Source organism: Prinia subflava, chromosome 2, assembly GCF_021018805.1.
Source record: "Prinia subflava isolate CZ2003 ecotype Zambia chromosome 2, Cam_Psub_1.2, whole genome shotgun sequence".
Taxonomy (NCBI): Eukaryota; Metazoa; Chordata; class Aves; order Passeriformes; family Cisticolidae; genus Prinia; species Prinia subflava.
Genome location: NC_086248.1, coordinates 55,185,303 through 55,205,420, shown reverse-complemented (window position 1 = coordinate 55,205,420; position 20,118 = coordinate 55,185,303). Strand labels below are relative to the sequence as shown.

At 38.9% G+C, this 20,118-nt stretch overlaps 1 protein-coding gene across 2 annotated transcripts in view; it reads right to left on the bottom strand.

The window, feature by feature from the left end:
* Positions 1-15,891: 15,891 nt before the first annotated feature.
* Positions 15,892-20,118, bottom strand: part of AKAP7 (A-kinase anchoring protein 7) — an 82,439-nt gene continuing 78,212 nt past the window's right edge. Inside the window, exons 8-9 of one of the 2 annotated variants that reach the window (XM_063390019.1) lie at positions 16,789-16,987; positions 15,892-16,029 (exon numbers count right to left, since the gene is read on the bottom strand). In XM_063390019.1, coding sequence (XP_063246089.1) covers positions 16,017-16,029; positions 16,789-16,987 — 212 coding nt within the window. In that variant the 3' untranslated portion in view covers positions 15,892-16,016. Of the gene's footprint in view, positions 16,030-16,784; positions 16,988-20,118 lie in introns of those variants that run through there. The other variant, XM_063390020.1, reaches the window with a different exon arrangement.

The window sequence follows — 20,118 nt, the reverse complement described above, 5'->3', positions numbered from 1 at the left end:
TCACATGGCTGAAGCTGAGTCATTCTGGCAGAAGGACTCAGCACTGATGAAGTGGCATGTTGCCATTTCCAATGACTTTAGTCCTGTTCTGTGCAGGCTGGGGAACATGAAAACACACAGACCTGGAAATTTAGTGTAGTTTTTCTGAGTAGCAAATTCAGCTGTCCTCTGTCCCTAAGGTTTAGTGCACCTCTCGAATTGTATGAGGCCTCACAGCTGGTCACTGCTCCAGTAACTCACCTAAAGAGTCTTGAATGCAGACATGAAAAATTTAAAAATAATATGTTTAAAAGACATGGTATGATTTTGTTGGGATATACTGTAAAAAAAGGGAAAGAAGGTTTTTTTTCCTCTGTGCTAGTGAGCTTTTAAACAACACATTCTCCTGGACCAGTAGGTGTCCAAGCTGTCTCAAAAGTTCAAAACCCCAACAAAACAAAACAAAACCAATATCATAAAAAATATCGAAGTGAATAAAATTTTTAATTTGAAAATTGAAAACAGAAAGTCCTACTCTCTGATGGCCACAGAATGGGAGCAAAACACAAAACACAAGGTAGACACATCCCACCATGACAATCTCAGCTGCCATAAGAACATTGTCTCCAAAGGGTGCGAACCAGAGGGCATGTTTTCCCAAGGGCCAGAAAATATCCTAGGACAGAAGGCATCAGCTGGAGAAATGGGATGGGAGTGCTGTGGCTTTACAGCATGAAAGCAAGCTTGTTTTAAATTAATATATCAGAGTGATCTCATGTAATGTCCCTGACCCGAGCAAGGCAGGTCAGGATTTTCCCATGGCTGCTCTATCACCTGACTCCAGCGAGGTCACCTGGCAATTGCAGACTCTTCTCTGAGACCTCAGAGGCCCCAGTGTCCCAGCAAATGACACCTACAGCCTGTGAGGGTGCTGTGCTTCCCAGCATATGCTGGACAGCAGCCTCAGAGGGCCACAGGATTTGTCAGGAATGCCGTCAGCTCAGTGAGGAAAGCCTCCCACTTCTCAGCCCAGTACTCACTATAATAGATGCTGGGAGGGAGGGAGGAGAAGTGACTGACTAAGTGTTCAGAGTAGAACTTCCAGAGCCAGATAAAGTTGTGTCAAAGTTTGCTTTAAATAAAATACTAAATTAAAATGTTCCTTTAAGAATAACCAGGTAAGATTAGCCTCAAATACCATCAAAATGCCAAAAAACTGTAAGAGGGTTTTGTTAAACAGCAAGTAGCAACAGGAAATGTACCTTTCTGTGCACAGCAGGGAGGAAGAGGAACCAATCAATAGGGGACTAATGAAAGTACCAAACAATTGAATTGCTTTTGGCACTGCAAACGACAGCTGTAGATGAGTATACATATAAACTCAATTTACAAGGTCAGAAGAGGACTCATGCAGCCTGCAAAGAAGTGGCATCAGATCACGCTTAAGAGATTAAGAATATTGTAGCTGAACAAAGCTGCCCAGCTGGAAAATCTTACAGAGATTGCATGTTTGTTTCTTGGTATTTTCAGCATTTTTTGAGGGAAGAGAGACCTTTCGAAGAAAAGAAAGTCATGAGCAGCTTTTTCTCAAAGGAGGGTTTCTGCTTCAGATTTTAATTTCAAAATAACAACTAATGCCAAACAAATATTACGGGATTTCTAGGACTTGCTAATTTTTGCTTTTTCATCTTTTGTTCTCTTTCACAGATGCTGTTATGACTGAAACTGCTGCATAGTTGAGTTAAACTGTTCCCAAAGTAGTTTCAGCCCAAACGGAAGCAGGAAATCCAAGTAATCATAAGGAAAATTTTGTTCTAACCCAGGCACAAGGTTAAGGTGCTTTTTCAGTTGTGTATCTAAACACCTATTGTTATCTCTAAGTGGATTTGCCAGAATTACTTAACACTGGCAGTTGAGATAACTGGAGGCATGAGACTATTGCATTTGCTTTGAATTTACTTTAAATATTAAGATGACAGATTCTGCAAACTGAAGATCAAGCATTTGTATTCTTGCAAATGAGTTTTGTTCTGTGGACTGTGTCTAAATATACAAGAAATTTTTTGTCTGGATTTGTCTGTTTGTCATTGTGGAAAACATAATCCTAAAAGTAAATTTTCAGGTGGGTTTGTCCTGATATAGAATAAACTCAAGTCAATAAAAATACATTGGTATATGCAAAAGACCTTCTATAGTGCTGAGTTTTACATTTGAAAATGGAGACTTGAATTGGATTCTTGAATCTGTTACTCTTGCCACATCCCTCAGAAGGCTGATGAGACCTTGAGACTTTCAAGTCTGCTTTCCACAGTGCTAAAATTGCAGGCAGCATTGCCATGGCTCAAGCCATGGGTTGAACAAGGTTCTGTTTCCATCACCAGCAGAAGGCAAAATGCTGTAGCAGACTCCTTGCAAGAACAAAATAACTTGCACATTAAAGAAATGGAATTTCTGAAGAGAAAATCAGTCTGATATTTGATGCTTGATATTTAGTCTATTTTATAAAATATCATTACTGTAACTGAGTTTTAGAGATCACTGAAACTAAGATATGAAGGTTACAAAGGAATGAAAAAATTTCCTGCTTGAAAACTGCAGCATAAGTCCAGATGGTGCAAAATGGCTTTAGCACTACAGAAAATTGAAAGCATCTTTCTTTTTGATGGCCAGAAACAAAGTTTCTTGTATAAAATATTATTATCTTCAGCATGCAGAGTTTTTCTTTGTGTTAAATTATTTCTCTCTCAGAACCATATTTCCTACCCCTCAAATTGATCAAATCTAAATACAGTAAAGAGAAAAGAACTGTTGTAAATACTTGGAAGATCTCCCATCACCTCCTTTCTACAATGAACAGCTGTCTGGGTTTGTGCCATAATTTCACCAGCATAAGCCTTGGCAAAAATGAAAAAGGAGAGAGAGCCACGCAATTTTACTTCCACTAGGATCTCTGTTTTCTCCCCTGAGGTGAACCCATTCTTGGGAGCATTCATTAGCCAAAATGTTAATCTGAAAGAGAAGAAGGACTCTTTTTTCTTTTTGGTTGCGAGGCTTTGTATGGCCCAGGTTTATTCTGGTAACTGTTGAACTGAGAAGTAGGCATGAACTCATGCACATGAACTCAACTCTTCGAGCTTCTCATACTGGAAAATTAACTTATCCATGCCAGTTTGGCTACACTTGTATTGATAAAGGACCTGGTACCGTTTTCACAGTATATTTTGGCACAGGAACCACTAAAATCTTCCAGCTGAGAGGGCACTCTACAGTCCACTAAGGTCACTGGCAGCAGGTGCTTGCTCTTACTACTTCCTGTCATGACATTTTAAGTAGCATGGCAAATCCAAAAGCCCAGGAATTGAAAGCAACAGATACAAATGAAAGGTGCTGCTCATTTGCAGGTGGATGAGGTGCTAAGTCTGCACTGCTTTTCCCCTGAAATGAAGCAATGCAGCAAAACTGATATGGTGCAGTCTGTGAGGTCTGGCTACCAGAACATGAGTAATTTCTGCATGACTCCATTCTAGGTTGACTTGAACTGACCACACTGTACCCACTGCTTAAAATTAGTTCAGATCCCAAGGACTCAAAAGTGGTAAATGCAGCATCAATATTTAATTAAACCCCTGGGGAAATTTTGAGAATTACAGAGATAAATGTGCCTTATACCCTGAGCAGATTAATGGAAAACCATCAGAAAATAGATAAATATGTCATATATGAAATGAATCAACATGGCTTTTAGAGTCAAAGCTGTTGGAGCTATTTGAAGATACCAACAAACATACAATTAAGGATGAGCTAATCATCAAATAATTTTAACCATATCTCTTCTCAAAGTACATTAAAGAAATGAAACAACTATGATTATAAAATTAGTTGAGTAATAGGAAATGTAAAATTCCATAAATGTTTGTAAGTGACCACGAAAATAAGGTGAATACTTAGGAGATCCTTTTTGCTGATAATATTGAATTAATCATTGTAGTCAAAGCTAAGCCTACCAAGACCTGTAAAAATACTTTGTGAGAATATCAATAAATAATGAAATGGCTGAATAAGTTCAATACTGATAAATACAAATCAATACAAAATCTGCCTTAATAACGTATTCACAAAAATGGTCTGCAAATGTGCTATTGTTACCCAGGAAAAAAGATCTTGCAATCATTGTGAGTATTTCTCTGAAATTTTTGCCTTAGTTCAGGGCAGTGATCAAAAAGCTAAACTGAATGTTATGAATTATTAGGAAAGAATTAGAAAATATAAGAGAAAACATCATCATGCCAGATTATAGGTGACTCTGGAATGATAACAATGTCTTCAGTTCTAGTCACATCAGTCCAGAAGGTCTGTCCTAGGGAACATGAGGTGAAAAAATGGCCAGCAAGGATAAAAATACAGAAAGATAAAACACTTCCCATATGAGAAGAAAATATACTCTCAAATATAAGAGAAATAGCATGTGGGGTTTTTGTGATAGCAAGTAGTTCTAAATTCAGCTAAGGTGCAAGGGATAATTCCCTGTGCCGGTGGTGGGAAGGATACTGCTGAAGCATGAAAACCCTCTTGGGCTTTAAAAGAGCAATCTGCACATATTATCACTTTCAGTAGGCTCTTGTGAATTTACCAAGCCTACGATTGTTTTTTTATTGGTAATACAATCTCAGCTTGATAACAATGCTTTTCCTGTATATGATCAAATGAATACAGCAATTTTCCAAAGCCCAAGGAGTAAGGGTAACAAAGGTCACATGTTTTGCAAACTGGCCAAATGAAACATTTCTAAAATTTCATATTTTAAAAGACAGAAAGAGCTTTACAGTTGGGGCTTTCCTAAAGTGGCTGTGGTTTCAGTATCAACCCACTGTGGATTGCCTGTCATCCATTCATCCCCCAAGCCATGTAAAGATTTTCCACTAACAACATCCTTCTGCAGTAAGTTCCACAGGTTGATTACCTACTGTATGCTAAACCCTTCTTCTGTTTGTGTCCTTCCAGCTTCTTCTGATGTTCCTTATTGCAATACAATATTTTGAAAGGATCCAGGCTGCTGAAGCACCCAGTAATTACACAGACCCAGCCTGCTGGCATATCTTCAAGAAGGACCATAATTTAATAGAAGGTAAATAGGAAAGGAGCATAACAGAAAAGCGATATGAGTGATACAGTCTCTCCAGTTAGCAGCTTTGGTGCACTAAGAACCAGACTTTCTCCTAGCTCTGGCAATGCTACTTCACCCTCAAACCCCAAAGTGTGAAAACAAAAGTGTAATTTCAGCTGCAATTATTATTCAGGCAATGTTTTGTCTTTAGCACTCTGAAAAGGTTTTCTTTCAAAATAAGTCTTTATTTTCTGCAATCTCATCTATCATTTATTATCTATTTGGTCCAATGTATTGAATTTGACTCTCTGGTCTCGTTGAAATGCATTTGCCCTGGGAGGGTGTAAATTATCCTGAGGTGTAATTTGCCTGCCTGTGAGAAGGTGATCTTGCTGGAGGCACCACACCCACGCCAGGCACAACCACATGGCTGCTCTTTAGCTGGAGGCCATGGTGCCTCAGCTGGAGGCAAATCGTGCCAGGGGGTGAGGATTTGCAATGTCCTGTCTGAAAAACAGAGCTGCCCACCAACCTGTTTCTGGAAACATCTCCCTGACCTTGGCAGCCAAACATTTCTGATTTGGCACAGCAAAAAAAGGACAGCTGTCAGTTTGAGTATCAAAGAGCTTTAGGGAAGGCTTGCTACAGGATGCTAAGGACCACGGTGTAGTGTGAGCCTGGCTGTTTCCTGTGCACGCTGTGGGTACAGATTTGTGGCACAGCAGGGCATAAGAGCAACCCAAGCCACTCTGCATTTTGCATCCCAGCTCTGCTTCTGTGAGAGCTGGGACTACACTAAATAGCACTCAAAGTGTTACTGTGAAATAGGACTGAGTTTGTCTTTTGCTCATTAATTCACTTACAACTTTAACTGTCTTTTATTATCATCTTATGTCTCTTCTCTGCTCTTTGGAAATAATTTTCATTTTTGCTAATCAGGCCGGTAATCACAGCCTCCAGTTCCAGATGCAAGTTCCCACTCACAATTGTCCCTTAAGGGTTGATTGCTGGAAACTGGGAGGATGTGCCAGGGACAGAAACACTCAGCTGAAGCAGCCACTGCTCCTGCAAGTGGGAACTTGGCTCTTTGTGCTATCTCAGTTCTTACAGTCACATGAGTAAAGCAGAGGGGGAAACTTTTGGTTTAACATAATATGCTAATGCATGAAAACTGCAGCTTGATGTGTGTAATACCTGTTAAGACAGGAGACAGGTTTCCTATTCTCATTTGGCTCTGAAACCACAGAATATTCTGAGTTGGAGGGAGCCCATAAGGGAAACAGTCAAAAACAGGCAAAAAATGTTGAGTTTGTCTAATGTTGTGTTTGTCATAAAAACTTGGCTGAATATCCTTGCATATTTTTTTACATGATTTTTGATCTCATAAAAAGCAACATTGTGACTTGTGGAATGAATTTGTAAGTATGCTCACAGGTTTATTTTTTCATTATTGAACTCTGTTTATCCCAGAGGCTCAGAACAAGGGTTCTAAAGCTACTCAGCATTGGCCTTAGTATACTTTCATTTCTGTTAATGCAAATGTGACACCCTGGTTATATTTTTTTCCATAGACTGCTGGGGGAATTTACCTAGGGTAGCAAGGGCATTTTCAGTTTTTAAACACACTCTAAAATAGTCTGATTAAAAACAGGGCTTAGACATCATGCCAGCAGCCCACTCTATAAATGACCGCCTAATAAATATTTACTGGTTCAGTTTTGGGATTCTACTTCTCTCTCTGTCCTTTCAATGGAGAAATCTGGGTGATGAAAGACCCTCATGATGATTACTTTGGTTTGAAATCAAATTCTCTAGATCTGGTGTCTCCTAGTCCAGGTTTGCTCTGCTCCTGGGTGTGCTGTCACTCTGAGCCTCTTTTTCTCTCCAGTAAAACACCTTATGGTGTTCACATGAATGAGCAAAACTCTTCTTGTCACATAACTTACATGACACGGACTTCTGCAGCAGCAGAAGAAAGCGCATGCAAGTGCTTTGTGCACAGCCTGGTGTGTCTGTTTGTACAATTAATAAAACTTCAAGATAGCAGCTAAATCCACTCTCATTTCTTTTGAAATCTTCTTAATATATTTGCGTGATTTCCAGGCTAAGTGTTGGTATGAGTATGTAGTTTCTGTAATATCGGGAGAGTTTGACACAGATGCTGCAACATGTTCACACCAGACTGTTGCTAGGTCTATGTTGGGCTTGTGTTTATTTTTAAACTGATCTTACACAAACCTCCAAATCTAAATAACATGGTTAGTGAAGGATGAATTTCACAAAACAGTTGAACTGAGGATTCCCATGTGGCATAGCCCCCACTAAAGGAGCACTGCAGGATGACTTCCAAGTAAACCAGAGGAGGGAGAAGACTACTGCAATATGAAGATTTTATCTGTGTGTTCAGTGTCCATTGCCTTAGGGTTCCATTTGATTTTGTCCATAGGCTTCCTATGCCTCTGTGACTAATCCTCTGGGGCCAGCTGGGGCTAAAGCAAGCTTCTCTTTGGATTTCTCTGGAGTGAGCAAAGGAGACAGGGTGAGGAAAATGCCCAATATTTTGGCAGAGCCAAGTGCTCTGAGATTGCATTCAAGAATAATGATTAACAAATGTTAGCTAACACTTCTCTGAAACCTCCTTAATCTAATTCTTGCAAGGACCAGTTTAAGTCTGGAATACAAATAGTAACATTAGTCCACCCATGCATAAGCTAATGTAGTATTTGGATGGAAATATCTGCTGGTGTGGAGAACAGCCCACATGACAGATGTGGATGTGGTGAGGCTGCTGGGCACGTTGTGCCTCCCCCTGCCTGGGAACAAGGTCTCATATTGACAGCTGCCCTGTGCAGCTCTGATGGAGGCTGGGTGAAGGATGTGAGGGGGTGGCAGGAGGTCAGCAATGCAGGAATCACTGGCTCACACAGCAGTGGACTGGCACTGGTGGAAGGGGTGGCAGGTGGCAGCTCAGCACCATGGAGACTTTGGTCCAGGGGACTGTGGAGACAAACACCTCTCCTCCTATTTCATGGCCACCTGACCAGCAGAGAGACTTTGGGGTGGGGAGCACATTAAAGCTTAGCTTAGTAGTTAGTAAAACCCCATTTTTGAATGTGTTATGTAATAAACAGTCACTTTATGCTTTTGAGCTGTGCATGTACAATTTGTGGTCTCTTTATGACTGGTTAAAGATGCCCAAACAAACTGAGCTGAAAGAGAGGCCATAACACATTTTGAGCTAGGACCTGTTCATGTTCACTTTCCCAGCCCAGGTTTTCACGTGCTTGTGGTATAAGTTGCTCCCTCAGGCTGGCAGAGCACATTTCTCTAGTGAGAGACCAGGCTCCCCATACAGTCATTTAGACTCTGTTTGTGACCCTGCTGACTTCACAGACTACAGAGAAGATCCTTCCTCCCTTTGATCCCATGGCCTCCAGCCTCTGTTACTCCACCACACTCCCTAGTGTAAATTAGGAAGGTATATAAATTATTAATTCACGCGGATGGTCCAGAAATGCTACAGCAGTAAAATCCCAGAGTAATTATGAAGGAGCCTCTCTGCAGTTATGACAGATGAAAAGTCGTCTTCCTAGAGCCTGAGGTTACAGCATGGCAACAAGACAAATCAAGACAAATTCATCTGTGGCTTCTCCATACTCATCTTTTCTGTAACTAAATCCATCACTAAATCCAGTGATATTCCATAATGTGTTTTGTCCATATTTTTTCAAAGTAGTACACACTTACATACTGAAAGTGCAAAAACTGTCTAGTATAGAACTAATAAAGTTAATTTCCAGTCTCTCAAAAAATGCATTACTTCATTTCCTTTTATATAATCTTCAGGTACAAACTAAGTGGATGTTCTCTAAGTGGATGTATATTGGTGCCTTTCCTGTATCTCTAGGAAAAGTATTTCTATGTCTACATGTAAAATTTTAGAATAAATGTGTAACAGGCAGGTCACTGGCAATGTTAGCTCATTGAGCAATGAATCTATTTTTCTATGTTTTCTACATCTACCACTAAAAGCAATTCCAATTATATTTCCTTGATTAACATATTTTTATGCTTCAATTGCAATGGAACTGTACACGTTAGACTCGTCCCTGCACTTGAAGTTTTACTGGGATGGATGGATGGATGGATGGATGGATGGATGGATGGATGGATAGATAGATGGATGGATGAAGTTAAGAATATCTGGACTTACTAAAAACTTAATCTATTTTTACTTTTTTGCACCTTCACTTTTGAAACACCTTCCTTGCCTTTGCAGAATTATTAATTTAGGATGTTGCTTTAGCCGTTCTCCATATATTCCCTTTGTTAGCAATCCTACAAACAATAGGATCCATCCCAGTCCAGTGATATATCTAATTTTAGAGCACAATGGTAAAGAAGGTTTTAATTTATCAAGTTATTATATTTACTTGATGATTCTGCCTGGTTTTGCCATGGACCCTTTTTGGTAATTAACCTGAATAAGTTTGCTGAGGTTGTATTCCAATTTCCTGTACTTAGCAAGAACAAGGCTTGATGCTGCAGTCATCACCTCGATTCATCTGCAAACATTCAGTCACCCATTTGTTTCTGGAGGAGGGAGGTTTATTGCCCACTATGCTCTGCTGGCTGGCAGCAGGAATTTGTCAGGAATACCTTAAATTGCAAATTTAAGATCATTTGCAATTAATTTTCTGTAGCTCTCTGTGCTTATTCAAGGATTTGACTACTTATTCCACTTTGACAGAAGTTGGATAAAGTAAGTGGTATTTTAGCATTATGAAAATTTTTCCAAGTCATGGTCATGTAATAATTTAATTTGTGAAAACTTTTTGAAATTTTGATTCTTCTGCAAGTTTTCACAGTGACATGGAGTAACCTCTGAAACTGATGAAGGTTCAGAGGACCTACACAGTGACAAATGGAGCTTCAAATGCACATTTTGTTCCTCTGATTCTTCCTGCTTCTCTAGAGATCATCTCCCTGAGCTCTGCCTTGACTTAGCCTCTATCCTGCAATATTTCTTGTAACCTTTCACTTCAGCATTCTGCCAGAGTGGCATTTCACAGCCACATGCTCATTCAGCCTTCTTCCTTGGATGTATCTGGGTGGAAAATGTGACTGGGAAACTGGACATTTGCCTGTACAGTACAGCAGAGTGACAAACACAAGTGTTCATTATTTGACTGACCAGATGCAGAAAATGCTATTATTTTGCTTGATTGCATCCTCTATTCTTCTAAACATTTGGACTTACTAAATTTTTTTCATACTGGCAGCTACCTTTGAATTTTATAATTAGTTGCTAGTATTTCTTCTTTGCTTTGATTTTCTGTTGTTTTGTTTTTCTGAGTTATGACCTGAGTTATATCAGCATGTTTTTTTCTTCTTACCTTCTGAATGTTTCAATGCCTGAAGTTCTCTGTATAGCTAAGAAAAGAAAAGAAAAGAAAAGAAAAGAAAAGAAAAGAAAAGAAAAGAAAAGAAAAGAAAAGAAAAGAAAAGAAAAGAAAAGAAAAGAAAAGAAAAGAAAAGAAAAGAAAAGAAAAGAAAAGAAAAGAAAAGAAAAGAAAAGAAAAGAAAAGAAAAGAAAAGAAAAGAAAAGAAAAGAAAAGAAAAGAAAAGAAAAGAAAAGAAAAGAAAAGAAGGATTCAAGTAAAAAGTATTCTGGAAATGCAATGCTTTCTCTGAGTTTTAATTCAAATTGCAGTTTTGCTAAAAAAATCCTACCAGAATCTCTAGAGTCAATCTTGACCTCAAATCATCTCTGCCTTTCTTATCTGAAAGAAAACCAACTTTTATTTCAAATAAGCTTCTACTGAAATCCTCATGTGTAATTTTTAAATTATCTCCTCTTAACTACCCTAATTCTGCATTTTGGATTGGTTTAATCCTTAATCACCATGAGCAAAAAGAGGCTTTGTTTTCCAGCAATGAGGAGAGTTCCTTCAAGAAACAGTCCCAGTCTCTGCTAATGTACTTTTCATCCAAGAGTCACTAAACAAAGAGTATAAACAGCAGTGGGAGCAGAGACCACAAACCAGCAGTCAAACTCCAGCCTCTTGCTGCAGAATTATTTGCTTATCAATGCCAGAGTGCCCTTTTTGCTATGCCAGGAATGGCAGGCATATCGCTTTTTGTTTTCCCTTGTACTGTTCTAATTATTGCTCCACTATGAGTGTGTTTTATTTCTCAGCCCAGCCGTCTCTTGGGACTGATTTTCATTCAGTACAAATGTTCTCATTATAAAGGCTTAACATGAGGAGAATATAAATGAGAAGATGAGTGCATGCTAAGAAGTTGCTTATACTGAAACTATTGATCAAAGGAGCAGCAGGGTAAAACACATGTCAGCATTAAAGTGCTCCTACTTCCATGGTTCAAACAGTTTCCTTTTCCATAAGAATAGTGTGACTCCTTGCCTCTGAAACCAGGCCAGGAAAGGCTTTGTTTAATTGAAATAAAAAGTGCAAAGCATTTCTGTAGAAGATTATGGTACAGCACTAAAGAGCTCTTTGAAAGCAAATGCACCTTCATCAGTTTAAGAGATTACCCTGTCACTATGTGAAAACTTACAGAACAATCAAAATTCCAAAAGGTTTTCACAAATTAAATTATTACATGACCATGACTTGACACAATTTTCATGATGCTAAAACACCACTTACTTTATCCAACTGCTCACTAATCACGCAGTTGACCACTCACCATGTCATTTCTGGGAGGTCCCAGGTCAAGGAGCTCCCTTGGGAGCTGCTTTTGTCCGGCGGTTTTGGGCTGGATCAGACAGTGGTCACTGCCAGATGAAGACTTCAGCAAACAGTCATGTGGGCCCTCCTTCGACCTCTGGCCCATTGAGTGAGACCAGAGGTGTCTCTGCAAAGACACCAATCTCTTTGGGATTTCAGCAACAATTTCTCCCCTCCTCCAAAGGGATGGAAACAGCTGAAAGCCACAGTAGGAGTTCAGCCCCTCATTTTTTCAGGCCAAGACAATATACCAACAGCTGAACAGAGGCAGAGGGCATTCACTGATAAAACATCCTTTTGAAAAAGACGGTGCAAAACCAAGTCTGAGGCTAAAAGCAGAGTGAAGCAACGCTCAGGTATCTTGCTACCAGGCTTCACCTGAGGCAACCAGATTTCCTTCTGCCTTCCACTGGGCTGCAGACAGCTCTGCAGGTAGCATTTAATCTGTAGTGAAAAAGTTTCAGTTTACACTTCATTTCACAAGCATATTCTTGAACATAACTGGAAAAAAATTTAAATGTGTGTTATTAAATTTCAGCTTACAAGTTCCACTGAGGGCAGCAACCCTGCTCTTCTATTTTTCCTGCTTGCTGACTACATAAATGTGTAGGATATCTCTCTTTTAGAAAAATCTGACTTTTAGAAAATCAGAATTCTAACAAGAATATGTGAGTCATGTCTAGACTGACATAAAAATGCAACAGTATCACTCTTGTCACTAGAATGAAGCATGGCTGACACTGATGCATGACACGCTCCCATGGTCTTTAGGCTAAAACAGCACACACAGAAGTGTGCACAGTTATAATCAGAAACTTCTATAAATATGTAACACAAAGCCTCTTGAATCCTAGCTTACAGACTGTATAATTTTGCCAATAAGTAGTATTTTATCAAATGATTCAGCAGGACCATCAATAGACACAGGGCATAATCCAGCGTACATCCCAATGCCTGTATATCTGGATACAGACTCAAATCCGACCTCAAGATCCAATCCATTTTAGCTTTAGGTCACCTCCAGTCAACACAGAAACACCATTTGGCTTTGTTCTCACACAGGCCTTGATGCACACTGAGCTGGTGCATTATGCCTTAGCCACTAGACTGAGCATCCTTATGCCACGTGCACCTGTGCTTGGAGACATGGGTTTCCACAACAGTCTCCCTTCCTTCAACAGAGAACTGGTGCCTGTTAGTCAGGACTAACATGGATTTACTATCTTCTGGTTACTCTGTCAACTCTGATGCACAGCCCAACAGTGTAGGGAATTTATGGCATGGGTTGCTCACATATCCAATGCATGCCTTCCACAATTTTTTCATCTATGCCTGGACCAAGCCTAGATGTCAAGAAGTTTCTCAGTATGTCACAGGCAGTTCCAGTTAGATTAGTGCTGGAAGCTGAGCTATTGCTTTTAAACCTGTCACAGACAGCTCTACAATCAGGAGTTCAGAAATACCCTTGAGTATGAGCAAACTGGAAGGTAGAACTGAAAACAAAACATGGACAAACTTGCACCATCTGTTTTGAAATGTCAACGGCTTCTTAGAATAACCTGAGTATCACTACCTTAAGACATTCCCCAGAAGAAGAGCTTATTTAAGAAACAGAATTGTTGTCTGAAAATGATTTCTAAGTGTGAGGAAGGCAACATATCTGTTCTGGTGGGTGCAGCTCCGAGCTTCACACCTACCTATATTAGGTTCAGTCTTTATGTATCTGCATTCTTCAGTGCTCATCTCACAGCTCCACACAAGAGATTTATCCTTCAATTTGGCAGGCAGGCTTCACTGCCAGTGGAAAAAAAACTTTGAGAAAGCAAGAAGTGTTGTAATAAGAAAATAAATCCAGATGCAAGGGTTTTTCCCCCCTGTTGTTTTGGATTTTGAGTAAATTTACAGTCGTTCTTGTCAAAACCAGAAATAAAGGCTATTTTAAGATAATGTGAATGGTTCAGAAATATAAGTCCTGTTGATTTTTCTGTCTCAAAACATCTGAAAATTAAAGATGGGTTTGGGTTGCTTAAACACAGGTATTCAGAGTCTTTTTAGAGGCTCTGGGGTGTCTCCTATTCCACAGTTCCTGACCCAGTAAAACATCTCCTTTACAGTTTGTGCCATACCTGGAAGACCCACTCCAGTACATTTCAGATGATGCTTATGTTTAGATTCTTAACTCTCCTAAACACTTTTTTGAGCTGCTATTCTTGATGCTATACATAGGAACGGAATGAGCAGGCTTTCTAATAATGAGGTCACCTATCAAAGTGCCCAGACATAAATTCAGTGATTAATTTCCACAGTTTTACTTGAAACATGAGAACAATGACTGTTACAGGCTGAATGATGTAAAAAGGCCCTTAATCATGGAAATGACTTGCATAGAGGAATGGGAGATGACAATCCATGATTCAGATATAATACAATAAAGTGTTTTCCTGTTTTCACAGCTGAGTGCCTGGTTTTTTGTTCTTATGTGCAAGTTGGATTTAAATTGCTTGACAGCCTATAAAAAGCGACCTCCCAATGATCTCCAGGGAAGATTAAATTCAGATGATTTTTTTCAATCTATCATTCTAGAGTATTTTGAGACTATTCCTTTAACTTACCCTTCAAAAGAGGAACTCTAGGAAGTTGTACCCAGTATTTATTTCTAGACCTGCCCTGCTCAGAACATAAACTAATCCCAAGAGTTTCGAAGTTGTTTCTTTGAAAACAATAATGACTTGGGCCTAGTTTATTTGCATGATTTCAGCAGCCAAGTTCCAGAGCTGTATGTTGGCACAACATCCTGTAGTCAACTTAATGGTGTGATTCACTGGAGCACTATTTCTCTCTTGCAACTCTGTTACTTGCAAGTGCTTAGTTTTATTCAAGTCCATTTGGAAGCAGGTGAAAAACTACACAGAGTGCAAACAAAAAATATTTTATTGTGAGCATGGCACGTAAAAGATGCGCTTCAGAATATACTGTTATATATCAAATAAAGGAAAAAAAAGCTCTGATGTGAGATAAATGAACAGTGCTTGAGACAAATGAAGAACATGAACACAGCTGTTCTAACAGCACAATTCTGATACCAATCACAACATATTATATAGCTTTCATGACCCTGTTTATAAAAGTTGCAAACATTGGACCTAGTCCTGCATTGTTGTTCATCATCCAGATCTTCAGTGAATCTTGCAGGTGCGTGGAGGAAACAATGAGAGCAAACTGACACCCCACCTCAGGCAGCAGAAGGTAGAGATGGAGGAACACCAAAAACAAAAGACAAAAACACTGTTCTACAAAAGTAAAAAGGCAAATATTATCCCAAGGAATATTATTATTTGCACAAGAAATCTTAATTGCAGCATCCTGACTCCATTAAAGCCAATGAGAGTATGCCATTGAGATCAGTGGAGCCTGAACTTCATACTGAAATTTAAAACATTCTTGCTTTAGTGTAAACATCAGCAGAAACTAAATGTCAGCATCTATACAAGTATTCAAGTGCTGTTTAAAAAAACATTAAAAAACATACAACGCTAACCCAAAATGCCAGTACATATACAAAAGGCAGATAATTAAAAGAGATTTTTTTCCCAAATATACATTTTGAAGTATTTAAAACAACTTATTTTTTAGTACTTGTACATCATTGTTAGGGAAGGAATAAATGAGAAAAAACTGAGTTATTTACAATGATAAAGGAAGGGCACAGTGTTTGCTCAGACCTATTTAAAACCAGTATTTTTCCACTTTGGAGTCATGACATATACCTGCAGACTCAAACATGTTTCAATGCAGGGGTGAGAAGTGGCTATACTTCCTTATTATGAAATATAATCCTTCTGTGCAAGTATTTCAGCATGATTCCTCATGAGACATTAACACCCATTCACATTTTCAGTTAATAAAACCCACACAAGCCAACATGAAAAATTTCTTGCTGCAATATTTTGTCTTTAAACAACCTGATGAGATTTTTGATCATGGCAATTTACAGTCATGCATTTGGAGACTCGGAGTCAAAACAACTTTTCCATTTACTGTTAGAGTTGTGCCTGTCTTCAAACAGTTCTTTGCTAATTTTTGTGCGGATCTCAGGACTCATTAACAGCTCCTTTATCTGATTCAGTCTGGGTAACAGGGCCTGTGTTTCTCTGCGTAAAGCTTCCTTTACTAAGTCTGCTTCATGGCTCTTTCCTAGAGGAAAACAACAATATAATACATTTTATAACAACTAATGTGATTTAGAATCAATAATGTACAGAGATAAAGAGATCATATCTGTTTTGGACATCAGTAAGTGCTCAGTGTTTTGCCCACACTGATTTTTTATAAAAATTTCATCAAAAAATATAATTTACATCAACAAATGCTACCAAAATGTAAAGAGCAGTACAGAATCACATTTAAGGGAAACTCCTGTCTTATTACATACTGTGTAATAGTATCTGCGACGAGTATCTGTAGTGGTAATTTTTAGCTTGGTATTGACTGCTGTTGACTAGGAAACAACACGTGCTCCCACACGGAGCGAGCAGCCCTGCAGCGCTGCCAAACCCTCGGGCGCAGGGCATCGCTTCCACTTACGGCAAGGCCTCATCCACAGCCACCCACGACAATCCAAATGACAAATGCAAAATGTTCAGTTTCTCTCCAAAAGCAAGGAAGGGACTCGTGGTATCAAGAGAAGTGAAGACTGGAGCTGCCTGCTTCACCACTCTTGTCTTTTTTCCACCGTCCATCCCTCCCAGCATTTGACAGATTCTCAGCACTGCAAGAACTTGTTAAACCAGTAGACAGTGTCCTTCAATTCAGAACAAACTTTTGATAAGAGACTCACAAAGCAGAGTGCCTGACACCCAACACCACTTTGCAAATTTCAGCAGGGAGCGGAACACGGTTTTGGAGTTATTCTCGGTGGGATATTTGCTCCCAGGCTTTTTGCACAGTGCTCACTTGCTGTTATCATTGTCGCTCTCATTCTTGCTGCCGCTTGCTGCTTCCTCAGTTTTTGCAGGGCTCCCATCAGTCTGCCTGCTTTTGTTTTGTGTTTCTTCTAAATATTGCTGCACAGCCTTCAGCACTGCATTCTCCACCAGCCTTTTGCTGAGGCTCACCAGCTCTGCATCGTCTGGCTCTGCTGCTTGTTTTTCACCTAAGTGTCACAACAGACAAGAGAAGGAGTTCATTGCCATGCAAAGACAGTAGCTGTGATTGTATCAGGAGCCTCTGACTTCAGCTGGATTCTAAGTTATTAGCTGCCTCTTCCTGATTGTAAAAAAGTAATTTTTTCCCCCGTCAAGCTCCAAACCAAAAGTGTTCCATAAAGATGTGTACAGCGTATTAAATCAAAGATATTTCACTGCTCATGTTTCCAATAACACTCCAGCAAAAGCCACTGGCTAATGTAATAAACTCTCATTCAGCTTAGAAAAGTAAGTGTGCAACTTTATTTTTTTCTGGCCAATGATCACCTGTGACATCTGTGCAAAGATCACAGAATCACAGACTATTCTGAGTTGGAAGGGGCCCATGAGGATCATCAAATCCAGTTCTTAAGTAAATGGCCCTTAAGCGAATCAAATTCACAACCTTGGCATTATTATCCCCAACTGAGCCAATCTCAGGGTCAAACATGGCACAAGCCATATTTACATTTTAGGAGCATTCCTAGATTTAGGTGCCACTATTTTGTGATTTTGATTAATAAATCTAAAATCTATCCATTTATTCATTGCTTGTAATTCAAGAGTTCCTCATGAGGAAAATTACTAAAACACTTAAAGCACAGGTTACAAATATTTTTCTAAACAATGCATAAAACTTATAAAAACCATATAGTCCCTCCCTGCCTCTCTTCTGTATTCTATACTAAAGCTGTCACATCAAAGGATTTCAAGTTCCAGCAGTCCCTTCTTAAACATCTGCTGATAAAAAGAAGAAGCTGACATTTCCCTGTTTTGCCAAAACTTCATATGAATAACATATATGACAAAACAACTGTATACATAGTGAGGATTCTCATACATCATTACATGTAATTTGAAATGATGCTTTTCCTTGAAACATTTTCCTAATAAACTATAAACCTAACTGCAGAACCCTCCTTTTACGAAGAATTTGTTGCAGGAAAAGCAAATTTTATTGTCCAATTCTCATTGGTCATGCCATTTGCTTTTTCCCAGTCCTCTCTACCAGGTAAATAACTGTTTCCCTCCATCTATATTTAAAGGTCATACATTTCATGTCCTCTTCTGGTGTTTGCATTCTGCAACCAGTAATAAAGGCTGTTTAGTCACACGCATCTGGTGAAAGAGATATTATTGTACGCTCTCAGCACAAAGCTTTGTACTGTTCAATTATCTAAATTGGTCATTTTTCATATATGTAAATTTATTAAAGTTTGCCAGAACATAGTTATGAAAGACTTTTATTAGTCTTCCTAGTGTACTGCATAACCTGGGAGTGATTTCTCTGATAAAGCATAATTCATATGGGGATTCAAGGAAGAGAGAGAGAAGTAAACAAAACTCTTCATATTCAGAGGTAGTGCCTCTATTTGCTGTAAATCTCATCATTCTGCTCTGGAACAGCAGCTCTTCCAGTCCTGGGCCTCCACAGCGCTGTTAGTACAGGCAAGAAAGAACTGTGCTCTCCCCATGAAGAATCATCAGACTACATCTTGATAAAGCATCTCTTTACATTTTGGAGAAAGTGTAAATAAATATTCTAAAGATATTAGAAAGAATATCTAGGGGAATAGTTTTGGTTAAAACCAAATATAAGAATACATTATAAGAATGTAAATACAAGAATTCATTAAAAACATAATTATCATTTCCAAGGAGAAATATTTGAGGCTACCATGCAACGGAAGCAGAGGCATTATTCCCAAAACCAAACAGCCACATACTCCACATTCTCTGACTCACTGCTTATCATATTTCTTTGCTATCTCTAAATCCTGGATCTAAATCTATCCTGTAACTTACAGGAAGGAGGGACTTAATTCACACTCTTCTCTCTCAGGGCACCCAAGGTATTTATGAGCAGCATCTCCTCACAGCTTTTCTGAATTGATTCCACACACTCCTTTGAATGAAGCCTTTTGATTACTGATTTCCTTTGCTTTTAGTAAAGATGCTCAAAAATGTGTTGGTTGTCTTGGTCTGTTTAGTCAGTAGAAAAAACATTTTAAATTATTAATGATTATTTTAAATAAAACTTGCTTCCAGTTGCAGAGTTTCTTGTTTTTCAGAACTGCTCATGGATCACAGAAATCGTTTCTCACATGGTGCTAATAATCTATCCATGCAACTTGGTACAAAATCAATGGGAAATATGGTGCTCAGCCACTGTCACATTTGAGCCTGTAGTGCTTAATATGCAGAATATAACTAATCAGTCACAGAGGCCTCCAGATACCACAACAGTAGTGATTACATTTACTCACAGTGTAATTTTAGTCATAGTACCTCATGTAGTATGGTCTAAAAAAGGCCAGAGCTGTTCCCCCATGAATACTTTCTGCAGAACAAGTCTCATTTACAGATATAAGTATAAAATCCATATATCTACTATTGTGTTTATTATTTCAAAATAAGCAGGTAGATCACTTATAAGTACTTTCTCAAGAATGAAAAACATCAGATTGCTTAAATGAGCCTTTTAAAAGTACAGTTTATATAGCTACAGAAGAATGGGTTCGTGGTTTTTTGTTTATTTATAATATTTTGATATATGCATGGCTCATCAGAAGTCTGGGGTGAAGACTGTAACACCTCCTAAGAGAGCCCTGCACTCCCACTGGAAAGATATCTGACTGACATGTGAATGCAAATGTATGCATATGCTTGCATGAAAACTGTGCTTGGATTTATCCGTGCAGCCACGTTGGTGGGCAGGCATGTGGGCCTATATAATTCCCTGATGCTTTGTTTCTATTCTCATACTCCCAAAATAGCAGTTGTGGGAGTGTCTGCAAAGCCATGGTTGGCTGGCAAAGTAGCTGGGTACCATTGTATCATTCCCTCCCATTTTTTATCAACATTCATATGTTGATAAAATGAAACAGGTCATGTAGTAAAAACGAGTATTGACAATTTAACACACATCTGTCCTGTTTACATCTCTCCTTCCATGCTGCTCACCTGCCTCTTTGATGAATATAATTCCTTTGCAGCAGGCAAATGCTTCTTTGAGTGGACTGTCTAACACTATTGGAATATCTGTAGAAGTCATTGCAGATATGAGTGTTTTAGATTCAAAAGGTAGGTTTAAAAATTC